At 42.3% G+C, this 26,478-nt stretch overlaps 1 protein-coding gene across 1 annotated transcript in view; it reads right to left on the reverse strand.

Annotated features, from left to right (window-relative positions):
* TESC (tescalcin) overlaps positions 1 to 26,478 on the reverse strand; it is a 34,476-nt gene that overhangs the window by 4,069 nt on the left and 3,929 nt on the right. The window contains exons 2-6 of the mRNA XM_063315914.1: positions 11,517 to 11,586; positions 5,794 to 5,874; positions 3,933 to 4,072; positions 2,249 to 2,310; positions 2,050 to 2,157 (exon numbers count right to left, since the gene is read on the reverse strand). Of these exons, the coding sequence (XP_063171984.1) occupies positions 2,050 to 2,157; positions 2,249 to 2,310; positions 3,933 to 4,072; positions 5,794 to 5,874; positions 11,517 to 11,586 (461 nt within the window). The remainder of the gene's footprint in view (positions 1 to 2,049; positions 2,158 to 2,248; positions 2,311 to 3,932; positions 4,073 to 5,793; positions 5,875 to 11,516; positions 11,587 to 26,478) is intronic.

The raw sequence follows: 26,478 nt of genomic DNA on the forward strand, positions 1-26,478 counted from the left end.
TGTAGTATTCTGTAAATATATATCCTGCGTGTTTTCATTTCTATTTTTAGCTTCCCTTCCCCCTTTCATAATTTGGTGTTTTCTTTTTCTTTGTTTTTTGTATTTAGTTAATTAGAAAAAGAAAAAGGTATAAAAAAGGCTGTACCTAGGAAGAAGTCTTTTCTTTTTTTTTACACAAGCCTCCAGGGGCATCTTGGGGTGTCAAAAAAAGCCAAGATGGCAGTTGTGGCCATCCAATCAAACCCTGCCCTTTTTTACATGTGTTGCATGAAGAATTGTTAAACTCTTGTTAATAATGCTGCTAATGTTTCCACAAAGGTCTTTTTAAACAATTCGGCTTATACATTTGTAGTCAAGATGACATGACACAAGGAAAAAGGGGCAAGGAGGGAAAAGGAAAACTTAACACACTTGGTAACTACTGTATCTCCTAAACCATTCACCCAGTGAGATGCCACACAGCAACTAGCATTTTTAATAGAGCTGGTATGTGATGGCTGTATCCTACTCATCTCTCTACAAAAAGCAGAAAAGCACTTTCCTATTTATGACACATGTAATACCCCCACCCCAGGGATTACAAGCAAAAAAGAGAGAGAGAGAGAGTGCAGGTAGAATTAGACTGAGATAGAGACAGAGAGAGATGGAGATGGAGGAATGGAGAGATAAATAGACAGATAAAGCAGACAGACAGATGGAATAGAAAAAACTAGTAGTAGAGGTAGGAAACCTGTAGCTCTCCAGATGTTGCTAAACTACAACTCCCAGCAGCCTCGGGCCAGAGTAAGGGATGCTGGGGGCTGTGGTCCAACAACATCTGGAAATCTATGTTCAGCATGCTTGCTATTTCTCTTCTATCATGCTCTTGATAAGGGTTAGCGTATGAAAAAGGTCAAAGTGAGGATGGAGATGATTTCACCCCAGAAGGCACCACAGACATCATGAGTTGCCTTTATCCAGACCTGGCAAAGCTCTTTGTCATTTCTCATCACCCAATTTTCTAATTGGAGAAGCTGCATCTTCTGGAATGCCCCGTGTGGCTGCTTCTACGGTTGGCCTGTGTTGCGACAGGCCTGCACGCAGCCAACACTTCTGCAATTATAAGCCAGTGTGGATGCACACGTATCTGGGGAAGCCCTCAATGCGTCAGCAGAGCCTTCCCAAGGGCCATGGGGCTGCTCCTATGCTTTGAGCAAGGAACACACTGCTTGCACCACCATCCTTTGGGTGGCCGTGCAAACCCGTTCCATGAAGATTTGTACCCTAGAGCACTGACGTCTCTCAGGGTGGCTAACACAATCGGAATGAAATTCCAGCTATTTGAAAGAGAAATAGCATAGACAAGCACAGGATCGACCTTGGAGAAGACGTGCAAAGACTATTAGATCAAGACAGGAAAGCAAGGCTGCGTGAGGAAGAAATTTAACGTCGCTCCACCTTGGCTCCTTTTTGGTGTAAGAGGGAGGGAAGAGGAAATGTCAGGCTTTCAAGATACTGTAAGTAAGCGCTTATCTCAGTAGACTAGAGTTGAAGCATTTTTGTGGTGTTGCTTTCCTGACCTGCCCTACCTCCAAGGACTGAGAAATAGGGAAGCGACTTCAAACAGCTGCAAAATAAGCATTTTGGAAGAGCAGTGCTGTAACCCGAACCAATATTCAGTTGGCCCCAACTCTGTTAGTCTTTCGGAAGTCACTAAAAACTCAAGTTTTCCCCAGGGCAGGGTAGACAGACATTCCTGTCTTGGGCGACACATCCTGGATTTGACGGCCTTGAACTTCTGTTCTGCTTTATCTTGGATATTACTGATTATATTTTATTTTAATTCTATGTTAGCGGCCCAGAGTCACTTTGGCAAGCTGGATAAATAAATGGGATAAATCAATCAATAAATGGGATAAATGAATTAACTAACTAAATGTGGAACAGCTGTTTGGGGAAAGGACCCTCTAGGCTTGATGGTCAAGCTACTGTCCCTTCCCCTCTTCTTTCAGAAGAAAAGACAAACACTGGGGGGGGGTGTCTTCTTCTTTAGGATCACACCCAACCTACCATTTGTCCCACACAGATGCTTGCAGCCTCCATCATGGCTCCATCTGCTATGGATCTCACTGACTCCTTATCCAGGTGGGGGTTTCCTGAGAGCATCTGTTGCACCACCTGGCCAGAAGAAGCAAGTAAAACTGGTTGAAGCAGCGGCCGATCTCCAAAAGAGCAACAGGTCGAGCTGAAGGCCGAAATGATATCTTACATTCCTGTATTCCTGCAAGGTGATCTTTCCGTCACTGTCTGCATCGTACATGTGAAAGAGGACTAGAAGATACAAGGGGAGACATAAAAATATGCTGTAAGAGCCCAATCCGAGATAAGAACTCAAGAGAACTGCAACAATCCATTGGAACGCAATAGGCAAAATCCGTCACAGGTTGATATCCATAATCCAAGTTTTGTTATGTCTTGGCAGGACGTTATCCTCCCCAAAATGTGGGATAGGGAAGAAGCAAGAAAGTTCAAAAGGTCAGGCCAGTAGTTTACGGCAGGGTTTCTCAACCAGGGTTCCGTGGCACCCTAGCGGTCCACGAGAGGTCGCTGGGGTTCCCTGGGAGATCACAATTTATTTAAACAATTATTTCAAATTTGGGCAACTTCACAGTAAGAGGGAAGTTTCATCCTTCATTTTCAGTTTAAGAACACTGTGAATGCATCTAGACAGGCCTATCCATGAAACGAATATGATTTTGTACCTTCTGGCCTATATTTGAGCCTGAATGGGCAGGGGTTCCCCAAGGCCTGGAAAATATTTCAAGGTTTCCTCCGGGGTCAAAAGGTTGTGAGTCAGTCCCAAGAAAGGGAATGTGGGCTGGATGCAAAGGGTCTCAGAACTGGCATTTTGGCCCTCAAACCCAACCCCTAATTCAGTGCAAGAATCTAAATTAAAGCCTCCCAGACACTAATGTTGAATTAACACTTCCAGCGAAGGAGGATCTACAAAGTCCCCAGGTGCTTTGAGGATGTTTTCTTTTTCTTTTTCTCCCTAAGCTTCAATCAGAATCTGTCTTCCTGGAGTCTGACTCTGCTCTAGACAGAAATATTCCTGATCAGCTGCCCTTGGCCGCGACTGAATTTCCAGATTCAGCAGCAAACATCTGGTAGCATTTTTTCAGACTAAGCCGTTTCATTAAAAGCTGCAGCTCACAAAAACTAATGCCTTTTAATAAAAATCACAAATATCATGGACTAACACAGTTCTCCTCCTCCAAATTCATTGGGGCGTCCCCCTCAGTGCTGGCTAATGGTGGGGAGGGAAAGGGGGAAGAGGAATGTCACCCTTAGCCTTCTGGATTGGATCAGCTTTTGGCACAATCAAGTGACGTACCAAAAGCAATGTCTGGGGCTGATGCTTCAAAACAAAAGTGCCCCTTTGGACCTAAATGGCAATAGGTGGATTGTATTACAGACCTAATATAATTTTAACTGTTGATGTTCTATCGATTGCTTGCCATTTTAAAAACCGTTTGCTGCCTCAAGGTGCTTCAGAATTAAGAAATGGGTTATAAAACAATCCATTGCTTGTGAACCCCAGCAAACACAGTTCCAGACTAAAGGACTGAAAAGTAAAACTCATTCTCCTTTTTTTAATTGGGACAAGACGGCCTAAACAGGCTGGGTTCAAAGACTGTGCAAAGCCAATATCTGAGTCAGGTTGGAATTAACCCTAACTGCACACCATGGCTTATCTTAAGGGCACCGTGGGAATCCTGCCATTATGGGTGCTTGGTAATGTGGGAATTCAAACGTGGGAAAGAAGAGAAAACTAGAAGCTGCTAATTCCCTTCTTTACAGCAGCTGCCTTAAATGCAGTGAAAATGTTGCCTCAATCAGCCCTCCTCCGCAAAGAAGAAAAAGTTGGGTTGAAAAGGGTAGCTTCCATTTACATTTCAGCTTCTGCTTCCTGAAATGCTCCAGTTGCTCTTTGTCCATATTCAACTCAATGGGCCGGAAATTGGACATGACGGTCAGAAAATCCTCAAAGTTGATTTCATCAACAAACCCCTCTGAGGCTCCCCGCAGATTCCTGTGAGCACAGAAGAATTTAGTGTCTGGTTTGCTGGCCACAATCACGCACCCCCACCGCCAAGCGAGCTTGCAAAGACTGAGACTAAATCGGAAATAGGAGAAAGGTGCCTTATTCTAACTACACAGAGTTCTGCTTACACTTTATTTACAGAAGTTACGATCTCGCCATTTGAGCAACACCTTCTGGGCCCCTGATAACACAAACCTATAGATATGTACAATCGGCACACACCACCACTTTATGACATCCGTTCTGCCTTTCTGTTTAAAAGGAAGCCTGTTTTCCCAGGCCCTTGGAATGAGATCAGTTGAAGAACAAGCCATCGTATTCATATCATGGGTTAAGCTCAGTTTCTTTTCATCTTAGCTAGTTTTGTTTTTTCTTAACAAGTCAGGCAAGTGCCCCCCACCAACTGCTTAGTCTATGACTCACTGTGTTGTACAAATGCAGGTACTGGATTAATTCAGTAACCAGATTAAAGGTGCTATGCAAATCCAATCACAGAGCGGCTTAGAAATGTGACAGCGGTGGGGGAAAAATAATAACAACAGTGGAGAAATGCCACAGGGTGTTACAGGTTGTCCTTGTTTAGCAACTGCCTCATTTAGTGACCATTTGCAGTTATGACGGTGATGAAAAAGTAACTTTGCAACCAATCCTCGCATTTATGACCTTCACAGGTCTGTAAAGCAAAGGAAAGCAGAAGTAAGATCATAAACACAGTTGCAGTTTCACTTAACGACCAAGTTGCTGGTCCCAATTGTGGTCGCTAAACGAGACTACCTGTACTGGATCTTGCCTTATCTCTGAACGAAGCTACTGTACGTATTCTTGTCCCCCAATTGCAGTGTACATCACTGCTAGGCAGGTGAAGCTGATGAAAGCAGCCACTCCCCAGTTGGTGAGCTTCACAGCTGTGTGTCCAAGCCTAGATCTCCCCAGTCTTCGTCTCACACTCCAATCGCTACATCTTCAAAACTTTCATTGCACTAAACAGGCCATGGGGAACAACAATCTTGTAATCACAGGAGGCGTGGCGGGGTTTCCCATTTGTGACAGCTTGTTGGCGGCCACTGTTGCCTCCCAGACAGGAGCTGGACCCAGATGACCTTGAGAAATTCTCTTCTAAATGCACAGCCTGTTTCGTTTTTCCTAATTTCTTCAGGGGAAGGAGAAATCGCTTCTCAGAGTCATCCTCCTACCCTGAGCATAACTGAAACACTGCAATTTGGAAAGGAGAAAGAAACTACAAACATTACACCATACCATATGGCTATTTATCAGCCTTTTGGTCAATATTTAAGAGTTGGATTAGATATTGCATGTTGTATCTTGGTATTAATCATTCTTTAGCTCTGGGGAACAGCTCATTTCCGAAGTTGCTGAAACCTCAATCCAGTGGGCCACGATCTTTTTCTTATACAAGTTTGTTCATTGTTATACTTAGAGTTAAAATAAATATTTAGAAATAAGTTGGGGGGGACTCTCTAAGCAGCAGGATAGCAAACAGACCTTCAATACCCAGTCAATCAAAAAAATTGCCCAGTGGAGGAGGACAGTTGGGACTATGGGTATGTGGGAATGCTGGGTCTTTACCCAATCTCTGTTTGGATCAGGCATTCCTGGCCATAGACATATTCACAGGTCAAGCACACCCTGCCTATTTTTAGAGGCTTGGTAAAATCCCTATACATGGATGAAGACTGAACTTCCCTTACCTCTTGTCAAAAAAGGCATGGACGATTTTGGATCGAATTGGATTGAATTCCAAGTCGGGCACACGGTCGAAGTTCTCCTTGCTGTAAACAGGGGAGAGAGAGAAAAAGTTGGTTAAGACAAAACGAAGACTCTAGCTTGCCGCCAGTGAACTGCCTGGTCTTAAGTGTCCAGGATCCTGCACATTAACAAAAGACTGGCTTATTTATGGGTTAGGCACTCATCTAGGTCAGTGCACACAGCCCACAAAGATTGCATCAAGTAACACCCAGCCGCTGCTTCCAGTCCAATCTGGAATCCTGCACAATCCCACCACATTCCCTTTGCTTCCAAGGACCTCCACTTGACCTGGTTGCATCTTAGCTAGCCACCACCCTGTGTTTACTTGGTAGCTAAATTCCCCATTCCTACCAGCTTCCTGAAACAACCCAGCCTATATATTTTATCTTTGAGTCTCTTCTGCCCTGAAGACTTCCACAAAACACGTTAAACCTGAACAGTTTCAACTTCAAAACTCCCCATTTCAAGATGGGCTGTTCAAAGCATTTTGAAAGTTTTCAGGGTGAATTTGCCTGTTCTACTCTTGAAAGAGCTGCTTCCCATTCAGAACAGGGTGGTTCAAATCCCAAACTGTTTGCAACAATTTGCACAACCCTTCCCCCCCAGAAGAGGTTCTCTTTTCTTTTCAAAACACCAGGTGGGTTCATACAACATGTTAAACCAAGTGTTCCTCAATCTCAGCAATTTAAAGAGGGATGGACTTCAACTCCCAGAATTCTCCAGCCAACCATGCATTCTGGGAGTTGAGTCTATACATCTTAAAGTTGCTGAGATTGAGAAACACTGTGTTAAACTAAGTTCTAATTAGGGCAGGTATTTTATGACTCAGGGTAGTAAACCCAGCCATAATTCCAGCTGCTTGGGCTATCTAGTCCACTTTAAGCTTAATCAAATGCTATGTTGGACACAGCATGTCATGTGAACACACCAAGTGTGGCTTTTAACCTGGATTTAGAATTAAGTGTGTTGTGTCAACCAGCCACTACATCCTAATTCTATGCAACTTTTTTAAAAAAAAAACCTTTACAGTACAGATTGATTTCCTCTTGTGGCCATGCTCCTCAGCCACTCTACTGTAAGTTACTGGAGGGGGTCAATTTTGCATCCTCCCCCAATTCCTTCTGGTTTGCTTTGCCATCAGAGGGATAAGGTGTCTGATGATTTGGGGAGGTGGGTGTTGCTGGCTGGAGGGTGAAATCTGGTGCTTAGCTTCTCTGCTATCAGAACACCTCCCCAATATCCACAAAGTGAGGATTCTTTTCATTTTTCAGTTTCTTTTCATGGCAAAAGTTAATGGTTCTTCCTTTTGGCTGAAAGCTCTGGGGAACAATGAGATTTGGGGGTCTCTCGCCACATCCCCAGCAAATAAATCCATCCAAATCCAGGCTATTTCCCTGCCAGAACCCCATCTCCCTCCCTCCCCGACCCTGCAATGGGAGTAGTGTGAATCTGCATTTTGCACGTCCTGTGGAAAGGTCAACCTGTGGTTAGCCTGATTAAGTTGGCGGAGGAAGGAGAAATCTTAAGGGGAAATCAACCAGAACTGGCAAAGTTGGGGGGGGGCAGTGTTTTCCCAACTGTTCCCTCCCTTTTAAACCCAAGTGCAAAAGGAAATGCTTGCAAAACACAGGTGTACCTTTTAATCTTAACTTGCATGCAAGTGTGTGTGTGTGTGTGTGTGTGATGTTAGTACATATCTTATAATCTCAGGAAATGTTTTCTTTTTCATTGCTACATCGTAAATGGAACTGAAACACCGTATATATCAGTGTTTACCAGGAAATGGGCTTCTCTGACCTTTTTCAATCTATTCTTACTTGTTCACTACATCAGACACAGGTCCTACTGGGGAAAAACCCTTTTCTAATATCGGTACTGTATTTTCCCCAAATATGCAGCAGGGAAGGTGGATGTTATTGGTGTGGGTCTGAGAGGGACCAAGTGAGAGAGATGGGGAAAAAAAGATGGTCACGGTTAGGTCAAAGTCTGAATCAGCGGAAGCTCAGTCCGCTTCTTAATTCAATAATCTGTCCGTTACACTAGATACTGTAGTTGATTATGGTCATGCATTCAACATTAATTATTACTCTTGCTGCTGGGTTTTCAAAGCTCAGCTGCCCTAAAACACTACATCTTCCTGCATTGGCAGCTAATGCCGAATTCCTCATCAAGTCTGTCCCAGATTTGGGAATGGTTCATTATGTTACTTATACTAGTAAGTGCTTGAGCAATCTATCCCAATAGAAGACTGGGATAGATTGGCATTGGCATTCAGACAAATCAGCCATCGATAGACACATTTACACACCACTCAAAAGAGACAATAAAGAAGCTAAGGAAACCAAAAGGCCAGAACACGTCCTCTCCAGCCACCAACACCCAGATAAGCAGGGATTAACAAAAAATCAAGCAGAAAACAGTGCCCTGATCAAGGAACTACCAAGGAGAAAACCACACCCCACCAACAGGGCAGGGCAAGCTACTGTGTATGAACAGGGAGCAAACCCCACCCTCCCCTGCACTGATAGGGTTACCTAGCGGGGTAATGAAATGCCTGCAAGCCAACCACCAGGCTCAGAGAGCCCCAAGGACACCACTGAGCAACTGATACATTTGTATATGCATTAATTCGCTTTTAAGATCACTTTCCTCTTTCACAGCTGTCCCTGGAGTCAGTCTGCAAACTTTAGTTTGCCCAAAATATTTTATTAGCTGGCAGTCAGTTGTTAGGCCCAGTTCAAAGGATCTGTTATGGAGATGGCTGGTGAAGAAGAGGGAGGCCCTCTCCAGGGGGAAAAGCACATGTGCAGTGTAGAATCCCTTGGGCTCCCAGTCAAGAAGACCAGAAGAGAACCGCCTCAGGTTTCTGGGTTTTTCTCTAGCTGAGTTTGCTAGTGCCTTTTCAGTTTAGCAGGATTTTGTCTAGTAGAGCAGAACAATGAACACTAGTGCTCGATCTTCTGGTCTCAGCGTGGTTCTTCGCTCTATATCCTGACAGGACCAGGGCTTATCCTAAGCACCCAAAACGTATCTTGAGGAACATCTACTGTCCCAAGCATCCACTTCCATGGGCTGCATCCAGATGCCCCTCATGAAACCAGGTGGGGCTACAAAAAGAGAATTGTGGGTGCCCATCTGAGGTTTGCCCATCCAGAGAAGCACTTCAGGCCTTCATCCCATTGCAAGGGCAGGCTGAATTTAGAACTTGCAGCTGCTTGCATTAGACCAGTATTTCTCAACCTTGGTGACTTTAAGACGCCTGAACTTCAACTGCCAGAATTCCCCAGCCAGCCATGAATGTCAACTCCCAGAATTCCCCCACCATGGCTGGCTGGGGAATTCTGGGAGTTGAAGTCCACGCGTCTTAAAGTCGCCACGGTTGAGAAACACTGCATTAGACAGAACTTTCAGCCTGAACATTAGCTCGCTTTTCCTTTTCTTTTTTTCCTGCACTGCCCAATTAGGTTTTTTTAATGGTTTATTCTCCTGACTAGTTTAACCAGTCAACAAACTGATATGATCAAAGATATTAAACGGTATCTGATTTTGGGGTGGACGGAAAAGGTAAGCAGGCGAAAAAGTATGAATGTCCACCTCTGTTCTGCGAAGCTCCTTTTGCCAAAAAGATGCTGAATTTTATCCTGATGCCCTCAATCCAAGACGGGGGTCTGTGTGCGAACGTGTCCCAGTAACCACGTGCCCCACAGGGAGCCGGTTCTAGGTTTTGTCCTGGCAGAATAATTCACTGGAGAGGAATCTCGAAGCAGACCCCTTCCCTGTTGATTATTCTGCCTGCACAAAAGGCGCCTAGAGTCAGCTTACAGTTGTGAGAATCCCTGCATCTGCAACAGGGTCAGGATGAAAAGCAGAAATGAAGGCCCTTTTCAAAGCTCCTCACCCATTTGGGCAGCTCAAGCTCGGTTTCCAGAGTGCAATCTGGGTTTATCTTGGGATGTCTTTCCTACAAAGAGCACACTGCCTGGGAGAACGAAATCTCATTAGCCAGAGAACAGGACCGGAGCTGCCTATTTATTATCAAACCATTATCTGGCCTGACAACCAGCTGCTAGAAACAGAGAAATGCGCCTGGATCATGATTGATCTCGAGGCGTCTCCATTCAGAGGGTGCTCCAAATGCCTCTTCGAATGGGGGGAGGCGGAACAGGTGGACTTTGGGTGCCAGGAGTTGGTGGCATTTTAATTAATTAATTAATGTGTTTGTTTGAATTGCTTTAGAGGCCACCCAATTCCCAAACGGTTCTGGATGGCTTCCATCTCAAAAGTAAGACCCAATAAAAATGAGGAAGTAAAAAATCCAAGGCAATAAAAACCACAGCCCAACATACCAGGAAAAAAAAAAAATCTAATTGAGATTTTTTGCCAACCTCAGCCAGGGGCTGTCAGAATAGGTAGAGCTAGTTATCCATTTCCTCGAAATTAAACAAGGGAAATTGCTCCAGGTAGCCTTGCTCAACCTTTTGACCCTTGAAATATTTTTCAGGCCTCGGGGAACCCCTGCACAGTCAGGCTCAAATATAGGCCAGACGTTACAAAATTATTATATACGTTTTATTTTTATTTATTTATTGTTCAGATTTATATCACTGCCCATCTCCCCCCCGAAAAGGGCAGTTTCATGGGTAGGCCTGTCTGTATGCACTAACAGTGTTCTTAAACTGAAAATAAAGAAGGAAACTTCCCTCTTTAATGTGAAGTTGCTCAACTTCGTAAATTATTTAAATAAATTTAAATAAATCATGATCTCCCAGGGACCTCTCATGGAACCCTAGGGCACCATGGCACCCTGGTGGAGACATCCTGGCTCCAGGCTTCCAAAATGGTAGTTATCCTTTCAAAACAAAGCAAAAGGCTGTATCTGCTCATCTTTTTTTAATTTTTCAGGAAGGGTAGAGCCTTGCTGGGCCGAAATGGGCTCTTTGCAATAGAAACGATATTTGAAGCTAGTCCTTTGCTTTACAAAACATCAGAGGCACACTTCTCTCCCTGCACACAAGCAAACAGCAATCATTAAGAAAAACACCTCTGCGTCTGCCCTTTGAAACAGCGTCATACCCACACATGCCCAGGTCCAGTCTGTATGGACCCAACCAGAACCTCCTTTAAGAGATTTTCAAGAGCTGCCTCTTCCCAACCTGTGAATCTACCGTTAAGAGGCTCCAGTGATTGTTTCCGTCTGTCTCTACTCCCACAGAGCCTCAGCATGGTCCTTTGGTACTCACTGTTTCTACTGTACTGTCATTAATTTTTTATAATCCTTTGGAAGCTGCCCAGGATTGTTGGCAAGCCGGCAGCCTTAGATATTGAAATGATCCATAAATTAGAAGAAAAATATTCACAACGGCTCAAACTCTCTCTTACAGCAGCTCTACCCGTTCACCGATCTAATCTAGAATTATCTCACCTGTTTTGAACGGGGATGTCCCAGTTTAAATCCAACATCAGTTTAACCACTTCGTTGCATCTGAAAGTTCAGCCTTTCGATAAAATGTGGTGCCTGAAAAGTGCTACTAGACTTCTCCTGATTCTCCCCAAGCCTATCTGAGGGTGCCAAAGACCTGAATCTGGGACACCTGAAGGCAGATGATGAACCAGGGTGAGAGAAGGCAGATGATGAACCAGGGTTCAAAAGGAGGCAGAGACTTACCGGATGGTTGGCTGGTCTCCGCTCAGCTGCTTAAATCGCCGATGCAGGTTCTCAATTTGATCCGTAGTGACTACCAAGAGAAGACAGACAAGCCTTGGTTGGGGGTTCTAAAAACAGCTTGGGAAAAAAACCATAATGACCCTTTGAAATTTCTAGCCAACCTACTACAGCTGAAGGCAGAACGTCCAACCCAGTGGAATTTACTTGTTAAGACATGGCCATGTTTTAGGACTTTTCTAAAGTGGCATCTTAGAATCCTGCCTTTCCAAGAATTTGCTTTTATAAAAAAAAATGCATTTAAAAAAAAACATTTTAAATGTTGTTCATGGCACTATTTTCCTATTACTGCAGTACACCACTTTAAGACTGACATTCACAATCATACATACATCCTTTGTCCTCTATTCACTAAGTGATGAAGGCAATACAGAAAATGCAGATAAGAAGAAAATAAAACCGATGCAAAGGTTTTCAAACCTTTCTTCCCCAGCTCCACAGCAGTTTCTCATGTATTTATTTGACTTCGTACAACTCAAGGTGACATAAAGCTCCCTCCTCCTATTTTCCTGACAACACCTGCCTTGTGAGGTTGGTTGGGCTGAGTGAGAGGGACCGGCCCCAAGTCACCCAACCAGGTTCCAAGGTAGGACTAGAACTCACGGTCTCCTGGTCCAGCACCTTAACCACCACACCAAACTGGGTCTTAGCTAGGGTGACCAGATATCTGAACAGACAAAGGAGGACAGACAACTGGAATGAGGACACACTGTTTATCTTTCTTGGTGTCCGCACCACACATTACGGCAAAAAACTGCAAAAAAAAAAAATGTACGTAGGCCTACATGTCTCTATGAAATTACTTTTGCCAGCATCAGAAAGACAGATTTTTCCATCGCAATATTTTTCCAACAAATCTTTATTTTCATGAACATGGGCTAGCGATAATATCAAATCAACAACATGTTTTCCAAATTTCACTCTAGAAACATGACAGGTCCCATGATCTGCAGCGAAGCAGCTGGATTGAAGCCAGTGGCTGGAATCGGGAAATAAAGCAAAACCAGGCGATTGAGTCTGTTGACGGAGGGACAGAAAGAAGCAGACAGTATACAAAGTCACAATACACTGAAGTTTGAATGACTACTTTTGTGAAAACAGTCCAAAAAAACCCCCAGGACACTCAAAAAGCCAGACAAAGTTTGATGTTAAGGCTCTGCCAGTTGGAGGACATGAAGCCAAAGAGGAGGACATGTCCTCCTTTTGCTGGACATCTTGTAACCCTAGTCTTGGCTGAATCTTCTATTTACTTTTTAAATATAAACTTCATTAAAAGTTTTAAAGAGAACATAAACACTAACACAGAATAAAAAGAACAAAGAAAGAGAAAAAGAAAAAAGAAAAAAGAAAAGTGCAGAAAAAAATAAAAAGAAATAGAAAGAAGCTTCCGATTTCCTTTGCAGCAAATTCGATGATTACGAAATTGTCTTTTACTCTATGATTACAAAAAAAGCTCATTTTTTTCTATTATCCTTTTCCCCCCTAATCATTGAAACCACCAATCGTGAATTTTCTATTTACTGCAGCATCCGCATCAAATTGCTCCTTCCCAGTTGGAATGTTTATGACCGTTCCGTAATCCCCTTCCTACTTGGCCAACCCCAGATTCCCCTTGCAAGATGCCTCTTCCATCTGAATAATATATGCAGCTGGCATTGTAACAGAGCCACCAACTCAGACTTAATCCATCCCACTGCATTTCTTCTGCTGAGAAAGAACAAACCTGCCAGGAGATCATTCCACAGGGAGATGCATGAGCAAATAATTTGGCTCAGATACACCATCAGGGAGGAACGTTTTGTTCCAGAAAATGCAAAAAGGTGCTCTTAAATTCTAAGGGAACTGGAATGGCGTCCTGGCCAACAGAAGGCTTCCCTGCTTTGAAGCAGCTTTTTTCCCCACTGGACTTGAGGCACTGCAAAAGGCTTCCTCCCTCTCTGTCAGCCTTCCCAGGTGGACCAGACAGGAAATGCGACCAGATGAGCTAATTCTACTTTATTGTAAGGCTACATTAACAGAATCTTGCAAGTCTGAAAGCACAAGTCTCCCACTGTCTCCTTTGCAGCCCAAGAAACTAGGGAGGGTCCCTTCTGATCCTCTTTCTCCACCCATTATTCAGCTGTGGGCTATGCCCTCTCTTCTCTGACCGTTCCCTAGGCAGCATCTTTGCCTCACCTCTCAAGGTCTTCCTCACATACCATTACACCACTCAGAGTGGTGTACACTCCCTATGTCAGTGTAGGGAACACCTGGCGTGTTTTCAAAACCGCTCTGCAAGAGATCAGTTCAGACATCTGTTAAAAATGGTCTGCCCTTTCCGGAGGAAGGGCCTTGAGAAAGCGGTGTTAGAATGGAAGAAAAGATGGTTGCAGAGATTGAGAGAGAGAGAGAGAGAGAATGGGAGGTTGTCAGGAAGAGTGAAAGAGGGAGGGAGAGAAAGAGAGGGGTCAGGATGATCGTTGACACCTCTTTCTGTAATGATTGCCTATTCTAAAACACCATCAGACTCATAAGTAAGAATTCAAAGATATCTGATTCATTGAAGAACAGCACGCAGGATCGCAAAGAAAGCTGGGAATGGTGAAAGCGCGGCAAATTCAAACTAAAAACCCTCGGTGCAAATGGAATCCCTCCCCCCGTAGAATCTTCCCAAGTCCACCATCCCAGGTGCTCCTAACGGTTCCTGATGGTCTGTGGGAAAAGTCCTTGAGCAGAGAAACTAACCCAGACACATTCCATTCTCCTGATTCCACATACAGAGCTTGGTACCAGGTCTCACAGCAGCTCCCTCCCAAACAGAAACACGCGTCAGCGCCATGGCATGGGAAACGTTACGACGTTTGACCTACATTGAAACAATGAACATGACACTTTCTGGCTATGCTGTCACCCCCCCACCACCCCCCACCCCACCCCGGCCTGTTCAGCCCCATGCACCACACAGCTCCAACCAGGTCAGCCTTAGGTAGAAGCTAACGCAGAACAAGAATAAAGTTAACCATTCTTGTCCTAAACAAGTTGCATATCATTGCAGCTAATCTGAATGTTTTCCTCTTTTCTCAGCCAGGGCAAGCTTTAATACCTCCACCGCCCCCAGCCCTGCAAATGGCTAGTGAAGAGGTCACAAAATAAAAGCAAAACAACGGCTCCATTTTTTCTGCCTCCGTTTGTTAGCCGTCCACTCACACCGAATCCGTTGCTCCATTCCAAAGACTGCAAATTCCATCTCACGACCTTTATGCACTGCTGCTATTTTAAAACAGACGCAAAGGTGGCTGTCGCTCCTTGCCTGCCTGATTTTTCATAAAAAGAGGGTTGGGAGGGAGGGGTGCTGCCCCCTCCCTCCCTGATATTTTGCTTCTTAAATCTCCCCTGACTTTTGACATTTTCCCTAAACAACATCCCTGAAAGTTTAGGGAGCAGTATGCTTTCCAGGGTCAAACCGAATTTCCAAACAATGCAAAACAAGAAAAACTTAAGGGAATTATTGCAACCAAAAAAGGAAAGTTTTCCTCTTCTGGAACTGTTTTTCTAAGAAGAGCATATGAGACTTATCAAGTTTCAATCAACCTCTGCAGGGAACAATGTGTGGAGTATACTTAAGCTAAACCTGATAAAAGTCCTGATATTTCCCATTGTGAGTTGGGACACCCAAAGAGGCAATGCTTAGAACATCTTTGAATCCTAGAAGAATTCCATACTTAGTGTTCTGGATGCATCTTTGGGTATATTTATTTTCCCCATCATATTCTAAAAGGAATATCTTCTTTAAAGAGAAAATAACGAAGAAACAAAGGGGAAAATCATAGGATGGGGGTGCAACTATGTTCCTGGGGCAGTGACTTTTCCCCAACCTTTCCAATATATCCTGGTTTTTCAATGGGCAACAGATTCTCCTTGTTCAGTTCAGTCCAGTTCAATTTTATTACGGTCACTGACCAGTACAAGATACAATTCTATAAAGATATACACATTAGCCTTAAAATATGAACCATCTGATCTGAAATAATTTTAAATTTGAATGTACAAGTTCCAATTAAACATTAAAATACGTTTAGATCACAGTGTAAATGAGCCCCTTGATCAAACTTAAAAACAATCTTAGTAATTTACATGTACGTTATCATGACTAATATTCTATCAAATATAAGTATCTATAAAAATATATGTAAAATGTTAAAAAGAGTAATAAAGAGTAAAATATCAAATATCAGATATGATATATAGACCACTTAAAGTTATTACAAGGGGTACATTACTACATTTTTCCAATCATAATCTGACGTATCTTCATAGCAGCTGTGCAGAATCTGGCTACTTGCGCTGTGACAGTTGGATATTTGTCTATATTCTCAGCCTTTTGGCTAAGATTAAGTGTAGATTCTCCCTGTTTGATCACCTATGCCGGTGTTTCTCAACCTTGGCAACTTTAAGTTGGGTGGACTTCAACCCCCAGAATTCCCCAGCCAGCATGCTGGCTGAGGAATTCTGGGAGTTGAAGTCCACACGTCTTAAAGTTGCCAAGGCTGAGAAACACTGAGCTATGCTTTCTTCCCTACAAGGAACCTAGGGGTGCTCCACGGTATGATGCTTGGAACACCGAACTAGAAGCAAGGAGAAGACCATTCGGACCTTCCTTTATCTTGAGGCTCGTGGGCTAACCATCTCCAAGCCCAACGCAGACTGTTGCAAGGACAAAATGTAGGAGAACTACAGGTGGATTTTAGGCAGCAGGGGATGCACAAAAAAGCAAAATCAATAATTGGGAACGCGAGGGAGGGCTTTCCGCCACGAGGGAGAACAAAGCAAACAGCTTCCCTCTGCCTGAACAGCCTCCTTGATGTTCCTACCATCTGCCGTTCCTCGGGAGAAGGAAGTGACAAGACAAATTAGCAGGCTCGTATATTGCGGAGGGGAAGATGTGGGGAGTTTTTCTATGTGGCCACTCTCAGATGAGCAATGGGCTCGCTACCCTCAATTGTTCCTTTAATGCCATGCCAAACTATTTCATTGGAATGTTTGCTTGAGTTGGCAAGGGGGCTTTGTTTTTCCTGCACCCAAGCCATCCAGGTTGCCCAAAGGGCGGCTGAACGTCTCTCCTTGTGTACTAGCACACCACAAAGCGATATGAACTTGAAAACGTGCCTTTGTTGCAGAACCTGGCCTTGGTGATGTGGCTGTAAAAATCTGTAGGGGAGTGGTGCATCCTTCCATTAAAAAAAACAGCTTCTCCAGGACGCATCACAACTGCAGCTAAAGGTCCAAAGCATCCACCATCCTTTCAGAAGTCTGCTAGGTGATGGTTTTAGAAATGAGCCCCCAAGTTGGTCTTTCCCACACGCAATAAAGACTCTCATGGCTGTTGCTTTCCACCTCTGTCTTCTTCAGCTGACACGTTTTGTATCAGTCAAAGAAACATCCTCAAGAGACCGGCCTCCCTCTTTCCATCAGCCTCATCTAACAGGAAGTCTGGACAGCACAGCCTCCAAATGCTGAAAGCCTATGAAGTCCAGCTCCGGCGGCACTTTATTAACTCCTAAATGCAAAGATTGTGTTTATAAATACGGTGGGGAGATCTTGTCTCTTTGGAAGGGCTGAGATTTGGAAAGGCAAGAAACTTGGAGGTAGAAGTGTGGAGTCCTTGGTGTTCTCTGGGCTTGGTGGTTTTCTTGCAGATGTTTCGTTACCCAACTAGGTAACCTCTTCAGAGCACTGGAGATGTTACCTAGTCAGGTAACAAAACGTCTGCAAGAAAACCACCAAGCCCAGAGAACACCAAGGACTCCACCGTTCAACTCCGAGCTGCCATGTATTCTCTTCTGTAAATTGTAGAAGGCTGATAAATCAGGGCCCATTCCAGAAGAACACCTATAAATCCACTTAATTGCAGGCCAGGAAGAGCTAATTAATGAGTGGGTAATGTAATACCTGGTCATTATGGAAGACAACTATCTGATTAATTGCCTTGCTGCAGGTTAAAACAATAAACGAACATGGATTAATCAACACATGTCACTTGGAGCCTTCTCATTTCCAAACCATCATGTCCACCCATGGGGTGCAAACTTTCTTCTCTGACTTCCACCATTACAGTTGCTTTCGTTCTGTTTTGCCAGTCTTGATTAATCTGAGCACGGTGATATAAAAAGGATATTTTTATTATAGCTATTGACTGAATAAGCGGTGGTCAGAAATCCTGCCAAGCTAACCCCCCTACAGACTTTTTGAGTGAAACAGAAAAAAATGAACTTATGATTTATGGTTTGGATGATCAGATGGAATAGATTATAGAATGAGGAGAGTTATGTTGTAACCACAGAGTAAGAAGTAAACTTATAATTGCACTTATAACTGCTATAAAGATCAGAAGCTACTTCTTTGTGTCTTTTCTATTTTTCTTTTACCTCTTCCCCCCTCCCTTGCACTTTTAGCTTTCTTTTTTCTTTCTTTCTCTTTTCTTTTTCATACTTTATATTAGTTTGTATTAGTTTTTATATCCTTTTTAATCTATCTATCTGCCATTCAATCGTGTCCAGTCCTGGACAAGTCCCTGCAGTTTTCTTGGGAAGATTTCAGAAGTGGTTTACCATTGCCTCCTTCCTAGGGCTGAGAGAGAGTGACTGGCCCGAGGTCACCCAGCTGGCTTTGTGCCCATGGTGGGACTAGAACTCTCAGTCCCTCCCCCCACCCCATATAAGAAATCCTGACAATCTACAGAAAATTCTGTAGATCGTCAGGATTTCTGAAAATTCTGTAGATTGTCCAGTCTGGTCTACCATTCAGACTTGACCTACCTTCTTCCCACCCCAAGTCTGAAGGGGGGCAGCCCCACAGAGGGACAGAGGTGGCTTTGAAAACAGCTCGGTGACAGCTAAGCAATGGTGGGCTAGTTATAATTGGATGAAAGGTGGCCAGGAAATTCCTGGGAAGTTGAAAAAACACCCTGGAAGAAGCTATTTCCATGTTGTCACCAACAAAGCCCCATGGATGCATCCGTGCTGTCACTGGGGATCAAGCTCAGCTCGAGAGAGACCTTCGTTTCCGTCTGAAAAGTTGCATTGTGCCAAAAGCCTGATTGCAATTCCAGATTTGCTCCTTCCCTCCCCGAAAATAAATCTTCCGTTTTTCTACCTTATTTTCAGGCTGCCTGAGATGATTTCCTACATCTATTTTGGAACTTCTGTCCTTATTGCTAAGATTGTTGCTTTCTTTTACACCATTTCATCTCTAAACACCCCTGTAAGAATGGGGGGACCAGGGAGGCTGCAGGCTGAACAGTGAAAGACAGCCGGCTGATCGGTCACCTTGTCCCGAAATTCAGGGACCAGACCAGACATTTGGGACTACAACTCCCACAATCCCTTGTCACCCACCCTTTTGCCTGGGGGCGATGAGTACTGGAATCCCAACCTGCTAGAGTCACCCCTACCAAAATCTCTTTTCTTAAAAAGAAACTCCAAAAGGCAATCTCCTTTTTTGGGGGGGAAAAATAATGCAGGAACAGATGGCTATCATTTATTTTATTGGTGAGCTGGATTTCCTTCTTGTAATCAAGAGGAGGAAATGAATGTCCTTCCTCCTCTCTTGAGGATGCTTGGGGGGTGGGTGGGTTGCAATTAGGATGTGGGGAGACCCGGCTTTGAAAGAGAAGCCCTCCATTAGAAGCCAACCCAGAATTTAAGAATAACCTGCCACCTCAATTAGAAATATGGCACCTTTTCTGAAAAATGGGACCATTAATTTGTGAAATGACCTTTCTATTCAGTTGCACAGCACAAAAACAGAACTACATTTGACTCTCAAAAAGCATCATGTTTGAAGCCTTCATCTTTCTAGCCTGCTGCTAATTATTAGCATGTGTACTACTAACAGGTGAAAATTCAGCATAATCATACTTTTTCAACCTTTCCTTGTAACCTGTCCTAACAAGAGTTACACTTTTTAAAACATCCATCCCATATCCTCATAGCTACCCTGTTAGGTAGGTCATGGTTCAAGATGACGGTTGGTACAAAGTGATCTCTCAAAGTCTGGTAGCTGCAGGGAACTTTAAAGCTGAATATTTATAGAACATTCAGCTACCACATCAAATTGCCTTCTATCTTTTCTGGGGTTACGGTGGATTTTATTCTTTCTTTACAGAGACATTACCTATCTATAATCTGCTTTTGTGAAAGGGTCATGTTTCAAATGATTTTTTTTTAAATGTCTTGGACACTTTTAATTCTGTTTTACCCGGGCCAGGCTGGTATGTCAAAGAAATAGCATAAATAAATAGGTGTCTTAAGAAAAGGTAGATATATAAATGAGTAGCAAATTATTAGTAATATGAGTAAATGCATTAATACTTAAGATTTATATGATGATGATGATGATGAACATTTAGTGAGATCTGAGTGAGATGGGTGGTGACTTTGAAGTATCAATCAATCAATCAATCAATAAAATGATGATGATGATGATGATCATTTAGGAAATGCAAACAACTATTGTCTGCAATAAGCATATGTTGCACAAATTTGGTACTGGCTGAGATCTGTTTGCAAATACAAAATATCTAAAACCACAGAACTTTTGAATGATGCCTATTAATCATAAATATTGAGATAATGTCTATTTCACTTAAATAAAACAGCCAAGAACCTTTATGAAGTTCCTATTATTCATCAATGAACAGCTCAGCTCCCCAATCACTGCAGACTAACTTCTTTCAAGGATCACTTGTTATCTGCACCAACTTGCAGAAACTTGCATGAAAAAGCTCTCATTTTTCCATAAAATGTCCTCCTTGGCATGTACAAATGGCCTTGATATATGGAAGACCAATTAATTTCAAGCAACTTTTATTTAACTCTGCACTGGGGATTGATTTGCTCTTAAGATTTAACTGCTGATACTAGAGATACTTCTAAAAAGTGGGTTTTCTTTAAAAAAAAAAAAAGGCTTTGTTTTATGGTTGTTAACATGCTTTTATTTGGCCCAGGGATGTCTGCAAGATATCATCAAAAAAGTCAAGATTGTGACAGACACAATTACGTAAAAGTAGATGGCGCTTTGTAGCCACTTTCATATTTTTAACCATACCACGTGGACACCTTTGATGTGGCTGATTTCCCTGCTTTACCTTTTTCTGTGTGAACAATATTTTTGGCCACAGGGGTATGTTTTGTTTATCATTTGATGACCCATAATATTATATATACATCTCCTAAGTGTTAATTCGAAACCTGCCTTTTGGGATATTTGTAAAACTCCAAAAAAAGAAATTTATTTCTGTATTGCTTTCCTTCCACTATAACTATGGTTTTTTACTGTTTAGTTGTCTTCCGTAACAAGGCACCCATGGAGAGATGCATAGTATGTTATTATAGATTGTTTAAACATATTGCAAGGCAATCAGGAAAGTGCTCCACAAATATATGAATAAGATGTTTCTTAGTTATTACTCCTTACTAGATTTAAATCCAGTCTTTCTATCCATTGGTCAAACTTAGACAAATTGGACCAAAAAACCCCTATTATTTCCCCCTTCCCATTCCATAATGGAATTTGTTCAGTTCCTTTTGCCAATTCCACTTTATTCCATCTTTTAATTAGCCCGCGTTTCAACCATGCAACATTACAAGCGTGCCCAATTACAGGCAATAAAGTTTTTGGCTGCTATTAGATGCCAAACAGTTTTGTAACATGGGGCATCAATTATTTCATCCATCTAGCCCTCCAATTCAAGTTAAGGGGAGCCCATGACTCTCCAGATACTGTTGGACTCCAATGCCCATCAGCCTCCGTGAGCCCAGCCAAAGGGCATTGAGGATAGAAACTGTAGTCTTTTTGGAAAGAGGGTGGTTGAGAAATTGGACATTTGGACTGAAGATGTTATGGTAGCCTGGAGTGCTGTGTGGAGTTGCTTTATCACCAGAAACTGCCCTTCAATCTCATCCAAAATCCCCCCTCTGCGCAGAGACAGAGGAACAGAAGCAGGAAGTGGGCTTGAGGCTCTTCATACAAATTGGTCTTCGATGTATCAAGGGCATTTGTGCATGCCAAGGAGGAACTGTTATGGAAAAGCAAGAGCTTTTTCTTGCAAGTTCACACCAGTTTGTGCTAGAGATCCAATGTGGGAAGAACGGCTTCGTCTGTCTGCTGGGAACATCTGAAATGCACCTCGCCAGCCAGGCTCAACCTCTCTATTTGTACATAAATGCTAATATTACTAAATACTTAAAAGTCCCCAGCAGCTACTTTCTCAGGAGAGATGCACCTAAGGCTTCTCCCCAGCCTCCTAAAATTGGAAACTTCTCAGGGCAGGCAGAAATGGGTCATGTAGGCTTTCAGTCCACTTAATTTTTGCTTCCTGCTTTTCTTCTGGCTGAAATTTGCCACGATGGGCTCATTACTCTGGGGATATCTTAAAGACAAACAGATTCCTGTAGAGTTGACTGTATCACCTTTGGGAAGTGGACCAGACTGATGTGGACCAGATTATCTTTATTTTTTTTATGTTTTATTGATTTTATTGTACAGGTAGGTCACGATTAGTTTGAATAATGCAATATTCGATTTAGTGCAAATTATGAATTGATACCAGGTCACATTTAATGTGATCCAAAATTCAGTCAGCGTGTGCAGTTGTGGTTGTGGTTTTAGATGCCTTTAATCTTTGGGTGTGCAAAATGGAGAAAAGGAAGATTATGTCAGAGGAAAACAGTGCAGTACAAGTTTAAAAAAGAAGAGGCTTATTATTACATTAGAGCAAAAATTTGATGCAACTGAACGACAAGAAGGTGGTCATAGCAACGCTAAAATCGGACGAGATGTTGGAATGCCTGAATCTATGGTAGCATTTTTTTGTTTTTAATTTGCTTTCTATAACTACTCTGTGACCATAATTTTAAATGGTAAGTATATTCTTTTTATCCTTCACTGTAATATTTCATTAATATACACATAAACATTTATGTTTAAAACATTTTATTGCCTATTTCCGTCGAGCTGGCACCAATTATCCTATCTTCCATAGAGAAATCCCTTCAAATAGTGCAAATTAGAATAATGCAATTATATAATGAATCCCATTTCGTGGGATTCATTAACTGCACTAATCAAGACCTACCTGTAATTTCTTTGTTATGAACTGCCCAGAGTCATCGAGAGTTGGGTAGCAAATTATTATGATGATGATGGTTGGTCACACAGTCAGCCAGATGTTTAGGCTGGATTTGGCATTTTTGTCCACCTAGCCAGTCCTTCTCAAGGACCTGGGATAGGCAGATGTTGTGGTTTAATAATATTAAAGGGATCGTCACAGGATGTCAGCTGTTCCAAGTAAAGCTGCCTTTTGCAATTGACCGATGGTGATTTTGTCAATGCTGATGGCATGCCAGGGGTGCTCCAGATGTTTGGGGATTGCACCCAAGGCACCTATTACTGTTGGTGCTACCTTTGCGTTCTTTTGCCACAGTCATTCTACTTCTGTTTGCAGGTCTTTGTATTTTGTGATTCTCTCCAGTTCTCTCTTCTCTTCTGCTGTCTCCAGGGATTGCAATGTCCCTTATACAGGTTTTTTTGTCTTTCTTATCAACAATTGTTAAGTCTGGGGTGTTGTCTGGAAGGTGATTGCCTATTATTATTATTATTATTATTATTATTATTATTTTCCTCCATTCCAGCCATTTTAAAAAAATTAATAAATCCACAGTTAAGCTATGTTGTTTTGGGCAGTTTCTTGATTTTCTTTATTGCTGTTGTGATAAAGATTCATGGTTGTTTCATTGTACTGTATATTAGTCAATCTTTTCAGGGTTTTACATACTTTTAGGACAAATTAGATTGTTCAGATTACTTGAATGGTTGAAGTTGGGGGTTATGCAAGAGAAAGCTCATCAGGATAAGTCTCATGTCAGCATTGGCTAGAAAGATGGACCAGCATCAGCCAGGCCCTATTTCAAATCTCCAACCAACCATAAAATATGCTGGGTGATTGTATTCCAGTCAATCTTTCTTCCAGCCTAACCTACCTCTCAGGGCTGTTGTACAAGAACATACCATATTATTCTGAGCTTCTTGGAGAAAAGGGAGGACATTTGTGAGTTACATTTAAAAAAAAAAAAGTGCCACAGATTATAGCTTCTTCCACCCAAAGGATTTCAGCACTTTTGGCCAAAACAATTAGACAGCAGGTATGTAATTTTCTTTTCTTAATGCTCTGTTGTTGCTATTGTTTTTTTCCAGCAAAGAAAAATGAAAGGTTGGGGGAGGGGAAAATGCAAGAGGGCCAGAAATGGGAAATGTTGCCTGAAACTTGCGAATTCTAGGAATGAAGCAAGGCAATTGCACGGATAAAACCAGGGTTTCTCAGCCAGGGCTCCGTGGCACCCTAGGGTTCTGCAAGAAGTCACTAGGGATTCCCTGGGAGATCACGGTTTATTTAAAAAATTATTTCAAATTCAGGCCACTTCACATTAAAGAGGTAAGTTTCATTCTTTTTAGTTTAGGAACACTGTGAATGCATCTAGACAGGCCTACTCAGGAAACGAATATAATAATTTTGCAACTTCTGGCCTATCTTTGAGCCTCAATTGGCAGGGGTTCCCCAAGGTCTTAAAAATATTTCAAGGGTTCCTCCAGGGTCAAAAGGTTGAGAAAGGCTGGATAAATCCATGTGTCTCTTCTTTCTTGCAAGAGGTAAAAACTGCTCCGTATCCAAATCTCACCTTCGGCTCAGTCCCCATCTCCCCATTATGTGGCTCTTATTTATCACTTCTGGGATCCAGTCTTGGCCCCACAGAGCTGCAGGCCACTCAAGTTAGATGGAGTAATCCCTCTTCAAACCAACCCAAAACTAATATTCAAGCAGAGATTCAAATCCTGGCTTCTGCTGTCCATTGTCACCTCTAACCGCCCACCTGTCCCACCTGGGGGACTCCCAGTGTTTCAACAGTCACCTCCCAAGGATGATGGGGCTTGTAATTAAAAAGACTACAGTAGACCAAACTGGATCCTACCATGCTCCATTTCCATTCGTGATTTGATCCCAACTCTCGGGGGTGGTGGTCAAAAAAGTCAAGATGGCAGCCATGATGGTGTGCTTGAAGCTCTGCCAGTGCACAAAAAATGGGCAGAGCTTCAATTGCGTAATCGTGGCTGACATCTTGACTTTTTTGACCATGCCCAAGTCTTCAGATTGGAATGGGTTATAATTTCAGTGACATGCCAGAACTCTCATTCCAACAGTGGGCAGGACTGAAAACAAATAAGCAGGGCTGGGATGAAAACTATATTTCATTTCAGTTAATATAATATAATTTATTTATATTTATTTATATTTCAAGTTTAGTCACTGCCAATCTCACTCAAATTTTGCTGGTCACCGACCGAATAAATATGATTGATTCATCTCACTCAGACAGCGACTCTGGGTGGTTTACCATAAAAACAAGAATACTAGTTAAAATACAATAAAACCATAAAACCATAATACAATATATTCTCTATTCATTTACTCATTTACTCCTATTACTTAAACATTACTATTTGGCAACAATTTTAAGAGGCCTTTAAAAACCCAAAGCTTTGGGGTTGATGGAGGAGTTGTCTATCTCTGATTTTTTTTAAAAAAATATACGGATGAGTTTTAAGCAACAGAAAGAGAATTCTGCAAAGCTCCAGAAATTGCCTTTACTATTGTCCCCTAAAAGGAAAAAAAAAAAAAGCCTAAGCTATTGGGGAGATGGGGGGAAGAACCAGCCCTATCTAAATTCGAAATAAGCTCCAGTTTGCTTGATCTCTGGGGCAGTCAAACTGTATTTACAGTGGAGAAAAGTGTATTTTCAAGTACCCGTTTTACAGAAGAAAGTTAAGCCAAATTGTATGCTCATCTGATGCTGAAATAAGCAATTAAAAGGAAAAAAGAAAAAGCCAAAGGTGAAAAAGGCTCCCATCCATATCATTTCCTTTAAAAGTGATGGCTTGGTGGGTATCTATTATAGTGGAGTTCAGCTGATTCTTGCAGAACTGGACCCAATTTTTTCAGCCTTCCAGAAACGAGATTCCTAACAGGGCCAAAATGCCAGATCCCCATTTGGATTGAAAAGCAGCAGCAGTGCAGGAGGTCCATGAACAGGGCTGAAAGCGGTGTGTGTCTCTGTGTGTGTCTGTGTGTCAGTGAGAATCATATCAGGGGAGGCCAGCCTTAAAAACATCAAGCTCCAAACCAAACTGTTAAAAAACTTGCATGGAATACTGAATGTTGCTATTTCTAAAAAGATCTTTTATTAAAAGGATTGGGGAAATTCGAAAAGTCTGCCTTTTCTGCTCACATTTGACTGCTGTTTAGAAATGAAAGTGATAGAATAAAAAATTAAAAATCTTGCAGGAAGAACAAGCAGCGAGGCTTAAAAACCGAACTCCTAAATGCAAGACTAAAACAAAAATCCTCCTGTCCTTGCAGAAACTTAGCAGGTAAGAAGCTACTGCAGCTTACTTTGCAAGGATGGAACTCCAGACAGGTAAATATTTTAGGTTTCTGTTGTTGTTGAAACAACAAACTTTCAATAACAATAACAACAGTGAAGAAATAATAACACTATCCTATGCTTACTTAGAGTCCACTGAAATGTATTCAGCCAAAATAGCACAACCAACATATGAGAAAGGTGTATCAGCAGCCCAAAAGTTTTCAAGGCAATTTTAGGTGGAAATGCAACCAATACAGAATATTGCAAAACAGTTTAATGAAAAGCACATTCAGGGACCAACCCTCTATCGACAAAGGAAGAGACACCTGGAATTTCATAAGGAAATGGCACTAAGCAGGAGCATTCTACCCCACAAGTTTATTATTCCCTTAATAGATTTCATTTCCTAACCTTCAGTTCCTCAGTTCAAAGTGTTAACCCACTTTAAT

This window comes from Candoia aspera, chromosome 15 (genome assembly GCF_035149785.1).
Source record: "Candoia aspera isolate rCanAsp1 chromosome 15, rCanAsp1.hap2, whole genome shotgun sequence".
Taxonomy (NCBI): Eukaryota; Metazoa; Chordata; class Lepidosauria; order Squamata; family Boidae; genus Candoia; species Candoia aspera.